The sequence below is a fragment of the Harpegnathos saltator genome, unplaced genomic scaffold (genome assembly GCF_003227715.2).
Source record: "Harpegnathos saltator strain DR-91 unplaced genomic scaffold, Hsal_v8.6 scaffold569, whole genome shotgun sequence".
In the NCBI taxonomy this organism is placed as follows: domain Eukaryota; kingdom Metazoa; phylum Arthropoda; class Insecta; order Hymenoptera; family Formicidae; genus Harpegnathos; species Harpegnathos saltator.
The window spans coordinates 281,090-292,642 of record NW_020230392.1 but is presented as its reverse complement, the minus strand read 5'-3'; the positions used below and the strand labels follow the sequence as shown (position 1 = coordinate 292,642).

Sequence of the window (11,553 nt, the reverse complement as noted above, 5' to 3'; positions counted from 1 at the left end):
GTAGTATACAAGATGGTGATTAAAAGCGCTCTTCATTTACAAAGTAATGGACGCTACTAAACAATTCTATTCAGCACTATACATAATGAAGATATGGAGAGAGAGAGATAGAATATTCTCTTATATATCTGTATATAAAATAAATAAACCTGAAAGATACAGTAACTTGTATGACTAATTATCAGGATAAAATAAAAGGAATGGATATTAAGTCAAATGCCGAGTTTACAATAGCCAGTTTGTGTGTTTAAATAATAAAACATTTATGTAGAAATTTTTACATAACAACAAAGAGAATAAAGAAATTCTCTAAATCGGATATACGTACACAATTCTTTTGTCGAACAGTCTCTTACGTAAAAAAAAAACAAAAAAAAAGAGAAACTAATAATGATAATGATTCTGATAAATATTTCGCAAAAACATAGTCAACCGGCAAAATGCCTTAATATCGCAAACAAGGATCAACTTGTCGCACTAAAAACGCTAAGAAAAAAAAAAAAAGAGTTGCTTCTCTCAAGTCTTTTGATAAGTGTGTGTCCTTGATCAACACCAATCAATTTCGTATCAACGCAACGTTAGCTATTTCGATTGCGTAATTCCGTCTGTTTTATCTACGGGATACAGACAGACATCTACTTGACGGCCATTGTACGCTCGATCGGATAATCTATATCCGGAAATGAAATATCAAATGTCCGCTAAACGTTTGACCGCACACACACGCCAACAGATAACGTACAAAACTATCACTAAAGTGCCATGTTGTAGATAAGAGAATGGCAAATTAACGCTATGTGAAAGAGATTCCGGGGTGATGCGCAGGCTGCATTGCATACAATACAAATTAAACGTCAACAAATTAAGAAGAGAATATAATGCCTGTTGAAGAATTCGATATTTCACCTATGTGTGTACCTTATATAAGTGAGATGGAAAAGATCTAGTTTCAAAGATTTAATCGAAAATCAGGTGCCTCCAGGGGGGTGGATCGGGGGGTGGAGGCAAAGGGACTGGTTACGGACGGCAATGACCTCTCTTTCTACCTCCTTCGTTACCATCCTCGTCCTCGCCGCCCCGTCGCACTTCCGTGTAACGTTCACCCTTAACACTTACGATCTTATTGTCGAGATAGCGTACTAACTTCTTGGGCTCCGTTTTCGGCGCGACCGGACGATGTTCGCGACAGTCGTCGTCCCTGTCGACGTAACTGTACCGCGCTATGATGCGGGATTTGAGCTCTTCGTCGTTTACCCTCGCCTTGTTGCGACCGTTGGGCTGGAAACAATCAACCAACCGTGGAATCGACGTCGGCTCGGCACGCACACATAATGTGAAAACATTAGAAATTCCGGGAATGCGCGTGGTGAGAGTTTACGAGAACTCACCGTTAAAAACGTAAGATTGCTCACGATACTCTGACCCGCTTCTTGACGATGCAGCGCGAGTTGCGCGGCTTTCCCTATATCACCGCCAGCTACCGCTAAACAGTGCCTAGCCTCGGCGGGACTAGCGCCTGGAAACATCTCTTGCAACAGAGCTACCTGATGCCAGGAGGATTCCTAAGACGGCAACGAAGAATCGTCGTTAGCAAGGAGCAACTTGCGACGCTTTATCCGATATTTTAATGCTACCTCCGAAAAGTATTCTCCACTGGAGTCGCTGCCGGCGTCGCTGGTTTCCGACAAATGATGAACTCGCATTCTTTGTGCACCGGCTGGCAAGAGAGCGGCCAAGCTAATGTGACTTAGGGGATCGTGAGGTTGGCAGTTCTCGTTCTCCTTGCTGCCTTGCCTTAATTTACTTTCTACGTCCAACAGCCACTTTGACACAGCCTCTTTCTCAATGGTGGAGAACTCTGGAAGGCAGGCTGACACCATTTCGCACAGTCCATCTACGTCCAGGTTCTCCTCCAGTGCGCTCTCTTCTACCATACTCACTACATAGCTGAGTACGATGTCATCTATTAAGCTGGAACAGAATTGTTGATAAACAAATCACACATGGAACGTCCACAGTGACCCGCTGAGATGTCAATTCCGGGAAAGCTGACTGAGATCTCAGAGAGCGCACAGTTTCCCGAGAGACAAATGGAAGAGAGACGCGTGTACCTCAGTTGAGCAGTGGGCACCTGCTTCCTAACGAAACTAAATAAGGCCTTCTTCACCAATTCCTCCTTCTCATCCATCGTACGACTCATCCTGCAATCGTGTGAAATCGTGAATCCGTGAAATCTGTGATCGTCAGCCCGATATCTCTCGCGAACGCTGGAGCAAATTCAGCGAATATCGACGACAACGCTCGGGTCCGCCGACACCGCGCTCGCGCTTCCCATGAAAAATGCGAAATCGCGCCCGCGGACGCGATCGTTCACGCGAGTGGAACCCGCTCGGCGGACGCGCGTCTCACCGTCGCGGCTTCACGAGACAAGTGCGTTCGCGCGTACGTACGTACGTACGTACGTACGACAGTGGCGTTCAGTCATTGATCCTTTAATATAGGTTAAGGGAAACAAGAGGGCAGCAGGTCTCTCTCGCTCGCGGCCCTGCGCGCCCTTACGCGAACGAAAAAACTCGCGACGCGACGGCTACGACGTACGACGTTGCTGTTCTTTCGAGGGAGGGAGGGAGGGAGGGAGAAAGAGAAAGAAAGAGAGAGAGAGAGAGAGAAGGAGGGAGGACAGTGTGAGAGAGCGATCACCCAAGATGACTTTTCGGAGACCGCGAAGACATCAGTCGTGATTGCGATTGTCAGTGACGAGCGATTATTCGCTCGGCTGCGTATGAGCAGATAGGACAGGCGCGAGTACAGCTGAATAACCCGAAGAAAGTGAATGAGAGAGAGAGAGAGAGACAAAACTCGGCGAGTTACAACCCGGGATCACGGTGACGCGCGGGACAACGCCGGGCCTCGTCCCGAGCGAGAGAACCACTTCACCCTCCAATGCGAGGGAGGCATCACGCGACGGAGACGGGCTGGAACGCGACACCGCTATCGTATCCTGACCTGGCTAATCTGGCTGCCCACGATCGAGATCCTCGGGTTGCGATCGACGCTGAACCCCCGAGATCGATCTCGTATACAAACAACGCTCGTCGATTTGACAGCTCGGCTACGGGAGGGACGGACGCACGCGAGGCGCCTGGCGCCGCCTAGCGTGTCATGTGTAAACTTCGCGTTGCTATTTACTGTTTACACATAGCTGCACACGTACACACACACACACACACACACATTCGGATGCTGCCATCGGTATATTATAATCGGCTGTCGTGAATCTCACAGAGGGTGTCGCGAAAGAATGCGTTGTGCGATAAAATCGTTCTTGTTTTTGGCAACTTTGCCGAATTTGTCGCTAACTCGATGTTATTTAATTTTCCTTTTATTCGATTGTCACGGAGAGTATAAAAAAAAGTTGGGCACTTTTAAATTTGGGGATTTAACGCATGCAGATGCGTCATCCGCTGGACTCTCGATATATATATATATAGACTTGCGGCGGAATATTGTAATATGTTTATTTGCGAGATGTATCTTCACACATTACAATTTACACCTATATTCCAATCGTACACACGGCTCCGCATAAGCATATTGCTCGTTCGCCCGCATGCTCGGTACAACAAATAATTACAATCCGCAATTAATCGACGCACGATACACTCGACCACTTTTACAAACGAAATAAGTTACAAGACAACTCTAGAGTCTAAAATTCGAAATTTCTCTCGTATAAAGTAAAATCTTCATCGCATTCACTTACGACTGAACGAATACGTACTTCGATATAACATCGAGCGGTACTATGTTTAAATTCTTATAAATGCCCTGTCTCTATATCGGAGATGTCATATCGTATATATATTTATATTTATATATATATATATATATATGTATATAGGAAGTTAGCACACGTAGAAGATATTGAAATAAATACATACGCAGTGAAAAAAGATGCGCTGGACTAGCGGAAATATTTTTAACATATTGTACCTTTCAAGGTTTGTCACAAATGCTGTACACTAAAGTAAAAGGTCCTCCATCGTAAACCTGATCGACGACGACGAGACTGAATAAAACGACAAACGTTCTCGAGTATACTTAATACATACATTCCAAAAATAACAATCTCTTCGTGTTTCGTACGTATTATTTACAGTTGCATGAATAGAATTCGGCTACTTTTTCCACACTGTGATAGAAACAATTTAGCTCGATCATCGCTACCGTCGCTAAATCATCACTCTTCTCTTGATTAGATTTATTATTTTCACGAAATTGAGACTTTACGTTTCCGTTTACGCGAGGCAAAAACATGTGTCCGAGTCACCAGACATTATATATGCCTTAACACCACCAACTGTAATATTAACTCACTGTCGATACGCATCGGAGTATAATTTATTCACCGTTCCAAATGAGATCATCTCAAACGCAGATCAATGTAAGTACAATCGATTAGAATTTCCTACCATTTTTACCTTATCCATAGACTTACGCATATGTACGGAGGAAGAGAGAGATTTGCGCTTTCTTATAAAAGTTTTGAAAGTTAAACGTCTATGGCACAGATCATCGTTTAAATCGAGTCTTTATGGCCTCTCATGAGAGTGTTCATTTTATCTTTATACGTCTATGAAGTAATCCTAGAATAGGGGATCATTTAATGCTACGAATGCCCCAAAGCGACGAATGGATCAACTAGATTCTTTTTATCTGACACTTCGAAGCATTCATCATGTCGACCCTGTTCTCCTAGTTGCAAAGTTAAGGTATATATGACGCCTGATGTACAAGAACAATTTCCACATGTCTTCGTAATATCTAATGCGATATCTTCCTAATTCGTATATAATTGTTTGCACAACGTTTTTCGCATGTTTTTTCCAATCAAAATTGGAATGCGTCAAATTGCGAGTCAGCGCTTGCGAACTCGTGTAGCAATCGATTATATGGCAGAAGCTGAAGTGACATACAAAACATTTTGGACATCACAACTGCCACAGAGAGGATTCGGGAGAAATATGATTATGAAAATCTTTATTATGTTCTCATCTGTTAGAGATTAGATGAAGAGTCAATATTTATACAATCGTGTACTACCGCTATAAAAACCGCTGTGCAAACGATAAAGGATAAAAAAGAAAGTATCTATGTTAATTTCATGAAAATGTTTTCAATGTAGAATCGCACGAACGTTTCTTGGTGTTTGTACGGCCGCTCGTCACAATAAAGTATACATATCATCGCGTAAAAATTTCAAGAGTCACAGTTATCTTTTATACACTTATAATTTTAAGTATATCACTTAAAATTCGTGATGCATGATCCGCAATCGTTAAATCTAAAAGTATCCTATATATCTTACTATGTCACTTTCTTCTCCTTCGACGGCTGCGTCGAAGTTTCGCTTTCCGTGACTCCGTCGTCTTCCCCGGCGTCGTCGGCTGGCGTGTAGTCGGGAGAATCTTTTTTACTATTATCCTTATTACAATTCGATTCTGGTTCCTCGGCAATTTCCTCCTCCTGCTGCTGCTCTAGGAAATCGGTAGGTACAAACTCCATTTGGTCCTCGCTGTCATTTAAATCTGGCGGAGCTGGCAGTTCGCAAAAGTGTAATCTCCTGACTTCGTTGCCAACTTCTTCGCCACCTGGATCGTCCTCTTCGTGCAGATTCATAAGCTTGTCCAAGTCCGAGGACGGCGTGACGGCCTCCTCGTTATTCTCGGAGAATATCTCGGTCGGGCTGAGAGGTATGTCCAAGGGCTCCATTTTCACGGTTGGACAGGGTGACGACGGCGTGACGGGCCGCTGCAAACGTATTTTGGTAAAAGGCCTTGGTTCTAAAGGTTCAGACTGTTGCCGCTTCTGCGCGCGCTTAGGACTAGAAGGCGTAGAGACTCCCGAGGGCGACGCCTTATTCTCTTTGGATTCCGTAATGCCTCTAGGAACTACAGGTTGCGACGACAATGGCTTTGATTGAGGTATGAGTAGCGGTGGCTTTGCGCTCTGTCGATGAAACAATACAAATTAAGTGAGATACTGTGAATGTTAACAGTCCTAGATACAAGTGCAATGTAGAAGACTAGTATTTCAAATACTGAAGAGACTGATTAAAATGATTCAGCTATACTTGAAAACAGAGAAGAAAAAGGCCCAAGATGGACCAAAAGCTCTGACATATATTTGCACGCAGATGTTGAGTTTCTGAATAAAGTTACAGTATGCAATGATACTAATTGCGGTTCGGACTCTAATATGCTTAGACTCAATTGACATGCTGCACTGGTTGACTTACTTGGGATGATGGACTCGGACCAGCCAATCCTTTCACTTGCAATGCCTCAGCAGCGTTCAACAATTGTGAGAGTTTATCATGGGCGACATTGACCTCCCCACGGTACATGAATTTAACCAGTGCCTCCACTTCCCAGAATTTCAGATCCTTCATCAAGATGATGGGGTGTTGGCACGGATTCTCCCGTAACAAATCTGCCAAATAGTCGCTACAAGAGGACAGGATCATCTTGTGACACTTTAAGGACCGCCCTTCGCACGCTAGAGTCACATCGACGAACTGTTCTGAATCCAGCAACGACGGGAAACTGTTCTGCATGTTACTGTGGTAACTATTCCACCTCAAGCAAACCTGAAACACAATTGGATGAACATAAGCTTGGTAAATCACTACACTGTGTGTACATTATATCTCCTGCTTGTAACACAGAGATGCAGACTCTACATACTTCTGTGGGTTGTTGATGTACAATATTGTGCGGTAATCCTTGATTAGTTTGTCGTGGTGGCATCTTTATGGTTGTAGGCGCGACTTGTTTCACTTTCAATGGAATAGTTTTTAACACAAGAGTCTTTGTTGGTCGTGGTTGTTGTTGCTGTTGCTGTTGCTGCGGTTGCTGCTGCTGGGACAGTGGCGCTGGTGCAATGTTACGAAAATGAGGTCTCACCAAGGACTGTGCTATCCTTATAGTTTTAGCAGTCGCGTTTCCTTGGGACGTTGACTGTAATACTGCAACAGACAAGTAAAGGTCTCGTTAACCTCAATTTTCTCAAACAATTTCAATATTTTGACCAACTTGGTACAACAGTAAATAGTAACATTTACAGGAAACATTTAGAGATAAAATATTAAAGAAAGCATACAACTCATTGTGCATGAAACTACTACACGAGTGGCACTCGAAGAAACGACTGCTGACGACGTTTCAAGTAGCATCGATAGCGCGTAGAAAATTTCATTAAAATTTCAAATTCAAAAGCTGCATTATAAAATCGCAATGTCGATTATTACCGTGATATCGTCTGCCGATCAATCTGCCGCCGTGATGTACTCGCAGATGCCGGTGAAGATTCGTTGTGCCACACTGACGCGGGTTCGCGCCACCTCTAACCACAACCGCCCCGCAGATACGGCACTGTGCGCGCAACGGATCGTTAGTGCACAGGTCGAAGTGCGCCCAGACAGCACTCGGGTTCGCCATGGCGCGCAGGCTGCCTGTATGGGAGCGCACGCGGTGCGTGATGCTGCCGTGTCTACCGGACGACGATGATGACGAGGATGACGATTGTGTTGGTAACAGCGTCGACGTTGGTGTGCGTGCCGGCGGCGGCGGCGGCGACGCGGGCATCGAGTCGTCGTCGAGATAACAATCTTCTTCATCTTCCGGTTCCTGCTTCATCACGACGTCTTCCTTGATACCGTCCGTGGAGGCCGTCACGATGATGCTGCGTTTGTGCCCTATTGGATCCCGACACGAGCCCGAGTACTGTCTGTGGAACACAAACACACTCTGAGAGGAATGTCAATGAGATTTTTACATTTCGCGAGTAGAATCTAAAACAGTGCCGTCGTCCGCCGTGGATGCTCATCGATTCAGCCGGTTCTCGGTAACTCGTCAACCGCGAAAACAGAATGTGACTTACTTTCTTTCTCTCTCTTTCTTGTTTAGTGTCACGTCGCGCGGGAAAAGGGCGAACATATCATCGCGGGTCCAGCATCGCACGGCTACGGCACTGCGCGCATACTTTATCGCCCAAACGACGATTATCGTCGGCGCTTTTTATAGAAACGCGCGTCCCCGCACTAAGTCCCCGCACTAAGGCGACATCGAGAGAGCCATTATGAGACTTGATGAAATATCGCAGCGGCGACGGCGGCGGCGGTAACGACCACGACGACGACGAATAATGAAGTTGCGAATAAACAAGTTTAATTCTCACTGGAGTATCCACGTCTACTTCAATTTCGTGGCGCAAATTCACATAATCGCATGTATCGGATGTACCTTGTTTGCATTCAGAAGCTGGAATCGCTATTCCAGAAACGTAGCGAGGTTAGAACAGCATCCCGGGGACGCACCCGGAAGACCGATGGATTCCACGCAGTTTGTCCACGCTCTTTACGCTCAAACGTAAACTAAAGAAAGCACGTGCTTCGCGTACGGCAAATTGGAACCAATATTTCAAGTAAATCAAGCAGAGAACACTAACGCGTGCGACTCGCTACGTCACTGGCTCGCTCCGCTGCACGCGCGTCTATACGCGCCATTTTTCTCTCGCTCTCTCTTCCTCACCTTTCTTTCTAAACCTGCTGTCGAGTGCACCTGTGCTGCACCAGAACGCTCTTCCCACTCTTCCCCTCGGTAGATTCGCTCTTTCTCGCTGAATTGGTGTACACTTTCGGGACTTGAAAAGACAGGTATACAGCCGAGACCTGTTGGAGAAAGAGGAAAAGCGAGCTAGTGCAAGGTAGCGCAGTGAGAGAGAAAACGTTCGATCATACACCTCTATTTCGCTCTACGCGAAGAAAGTGCAAGCCAGTTCAGCTGAAAAGAATAGATCCATCTCTGTCTCCCTCCCTTTCCCTTTCTTTCTCTGACTTTTATTGTGCGTGTACGTAGGGCCGCTCGGTTCGGCGTGTCGACGTGAAACGTGCGTAATCCGCGGATTCCGCGAGCTTCGAGAAAACGGTCTCGTCGCACGCTGCGCTGTGTGTCGTCGCCCTGTCTCGTTTGTCCGCTCGTTCCCGCTCTTTCTCTCTTTCACTCACACACACACACACACTCGCGCGCGCGCGCGCACACACACACACCGACTCGCTCTTTCTCTGCGCGCGTTTCTAGCCACCCACTTCGTCCGTGCGTACGCCGCGGTGTTGACCGTTCGTTCGGGAGGCTCGCGTTGTTCCGCCGCTGCGGACCGGCTATAAAGTAGCAACGACGGAAGCACGCGACACACATTGAGCCACGCCAGCCGTAGAAGCGGATCCCGACGACGGCCGGAGGACCGTCGCGACGTGCGTTATGAATGCATCGAACGGCGGGAAGGCTCGCTCCGCGCTCGAGCGCGCGAGTAGACTCGACACGCCGCCGCGATCGGCGAACGGACGTTCCTCGCGACGCACTACTTCCCCGATCGATCCTCGCTCCGTCTCAAGACAGCGCAGCGCAGCTCGGCTTGGCTCTCGCGGCTTAGCGTCATGTCGCGTAGCGCAGCATCGCGTCGCGTCGCATCATGTCAAGATTCTTACCTATCGAGTATCTCTTTTAATCGCCGAGATAATCGAGGGAGGAACGATCCCCCGCGAATCGACGACAGTGATAGCAACCGCGGGTATCGTCGCTACGTGGAAATCGACGATCGCGCGTATTATGTCTGTCTCTCTCTCTCTCTCTCTCTCTCTCTCTCTGCGTGTTTCTCTTTCTCTCTCCCTCTCTCTCTCTCGCCCTTCCCTCTTTGTTCGCGTCTCTCTCTCTCTCTCTCTCTCTCTCTCCCTCTCTCCCTCTCTCTGTCCCTCTTCTCACAGCGTTGTTACGATAGATCTTGCTGAAAATCACAAGACGAGGATCATCGTCGGCGCGCCACCCTCGGCGCCTTTCCCGGCGTCAAATCGCGAGAGGCTCGTGAGATCGTGAAGATCGCGCGTACGGATCTCGGGTGGCGGCCCACCCGTAGCTACTACGCGGCGGCGGCACGCGGTCGTTGCAGGCGCGATTTTCTCCGAAGCCGAACCCGGGAGTGACTAAAATCGAAATCGGTGAACGAACAGGGGCGCGTCGGGGCGCGCATGTGCGACGGCGTCGCCGGTCGTCAACGCGTATTATCCGTGCCGTGTGTCGACCGTCGCGTCGCTATCGCGTGCGCGCGCTGCGTCGGCATCTCCGTCTCGCTCTCGCACACGCGCTCGCTCCTTTCCCCGCTCCTCGCGGGACTACTAACCGAACTGAAGTTATCGACTCGAACCGCGCGATGGTGACGCGCGCGCAATTCCGATCGATCGGAGAGGGTCGACAGTGCGCGGCAATCGTCGGTTTGTTTGCGTGGGTTAGGTTGGTTCTGGCCTCTCGTTAGCCTGGGCTAGGTTAGGTTAGGTTTGGTTAGATTGAGCTTCGTCGACCGCATGACAAACTGCTCCGTAAGAGAGGGAGAGGGAGAGACGAGCAACGAGAACGAATTTTCGTTTGTCCGAGCTTCTTTCGGATGTATGCCTCGTGTGTCGTTCGAGCAAGTCGTCGCTCTCTTCCCCTCTTCTGTTGGATACTAAATATGTAACTACATCATTTAGGCGGTAGGACGCGTAATACGATGCAGTTGAATGCGGCACCTGATCCGCATGGAAGAGAGAACGTGTTCTGTGCGATGATGTCATAACTGTCGCTAGTCGTGAACGGTAGACGGTAGAATGCATAAGCAATTAGCTCATTATTTTAGTAATTAGTTCTGTCCCGTGCGACGCGTTTTACAGCGATGCTATCTTGATTTCGTAAATATACAGTGCGACCGGATTTTTAACAAACTCTAAGAAAATCTGTTCTAAGAATTCTACGCGAGAAATACGTGTGTATTTTTTGGGATTTTATTTAATTTATATCTCTTTTAATTTTCCTTCTCTTTGGAACAAAAATTTAATATCGTATTACTCAATCGACAAATATTTGAGCTATGCCACTTTGAAGAGCGAAATCTGAAATAATCCTGGCTGATTGAATCACTGGGTGGCAAGCGGAAATATAAATAAATCGAATTCGAAAGACGTGAAGTAATGAGAGTGATGTTATCATTTCTACCTGGAATAAATTACGCTCATTGGTCTTTTTGCGCTATATAATGTCAGTAATTTTTTTATTACTTTCATTATGATGCACAAATCTTCATGTATATTGGATGAGTTCCTTTTCTTCCAGCTAATACTTGCTAATAGTTGCTTAACTATGAACCTTTATTTGCATGCTTATTTTACGTACTGACAAGATTTATTGCCATTAAACTATTGTGACATCAAATCTATCCGAAATATGAATAATGAATAAAACATCTGACAGTTTCTTAACGTCAACTAAATGTGAACTAACAAATGAGCATGAATAATGGGACTGATGTAACGCCAATGGAGCAGTAACCAACATCAGTGATCACCGACCACTTGTTCAATATATGATGAGGAAAGATACTTTACAATGCAAAGTATCCTTTTTGACACTGATACAAATATTTAAATAAATATCCCTATGTACATCACTTTTACATACACATTAC

The 11,553-nt window shown here is 46.4% G+C and overlaps 2 protein-coding genes and 1 long non-coding RNA gene across 7 annotated transcripts; 1 reads left to right on the top strand and 2 right to left on the bottom strand.

The window, feature by feature from the left end:
* Window positions 1-491: 491 nt before the first annotated feature.
* LOC105192588 (CUE domain-containing protein 2) lies at window positions 492-3,139 on the bottom strand. The gene is made up of 5 exons (XM_011156820.3): window positions 3,007-3,139; window positions 2,112-2,201; window positions 1,635-1,971; window positions 1,389-1,562; window positions 492-1,278 (listed from the first exon to the last, which is right to left on the bottom strand). Exons 2-5 carry the CDS (start codon window positions 2,198-2,200, stop codon window positions 1,018-1,020), a joined length of 861 nt encoding a protein of 286 aa, XP_011155122.1. The 5' UTR covers window position 2,201; window positions 3,007-3,139; the 3' UTR covers window positions 492-1,017.
* A 362-nt stretch (window positions 3,140-3,501) lies between these two features.
* Window positions 3,502-9,715, bottom strand: LOC105192587 (uncharacterized). Of its 5 annotated transcripts, none has more exons than XM_011156817.3 (6): window positions 9,548-9,715; window positions 8,592-8,731; window positions 7,310-7,788; window positions 6,747-7,027; window positions 6,299-6,649; window positions 3,502-6,009 (listed from the first exon to the last, which is right to left on the bottom strand). In XM_011156817.3, the coding sequence occupies exons 3-6, from the start codon at window positions 7,695-7,697 to the stop codon at window positions 5,368-5,370; spliced, it is 1,662 nt and encodes a 553-aa protein (XP_011155119.1). In that variant the 5' UTR covers window positions 7,698-7,788; window positions 8,592-8,731; window positions 9,548-9,715; the 3' UTR covers window positions 3,502-5,367. The 5 variants fall into 5 exon arrangements, with proteins under 5 accessions (XP_011155119.1, XP_025159533.1, XP_011155120.1 ...); XM_025303748.1 differs by lacking the exon at window positions 9,548-9,715 and adding an exon at window positions 8,803-9,541; XM_011156818.3 differs by lacking the exon at window positions 9,548-9,715 and adding an exon at window positions 9,149-9,541.
* On the top strand, window positions 7,475-8,242 carry LOC109503598 (uncharacterized). Its single transcript, XR_003113686.1, has 2 exons — window positions 7,475-7,587; window positions 7,968-8,242. It is a non-coding gene; the product is annotated as an uncharacterized LOC109503598 (long non-coding RNA).
* Window positions 9,716-11,553: the final 1,838 nt, after the last annotated feature.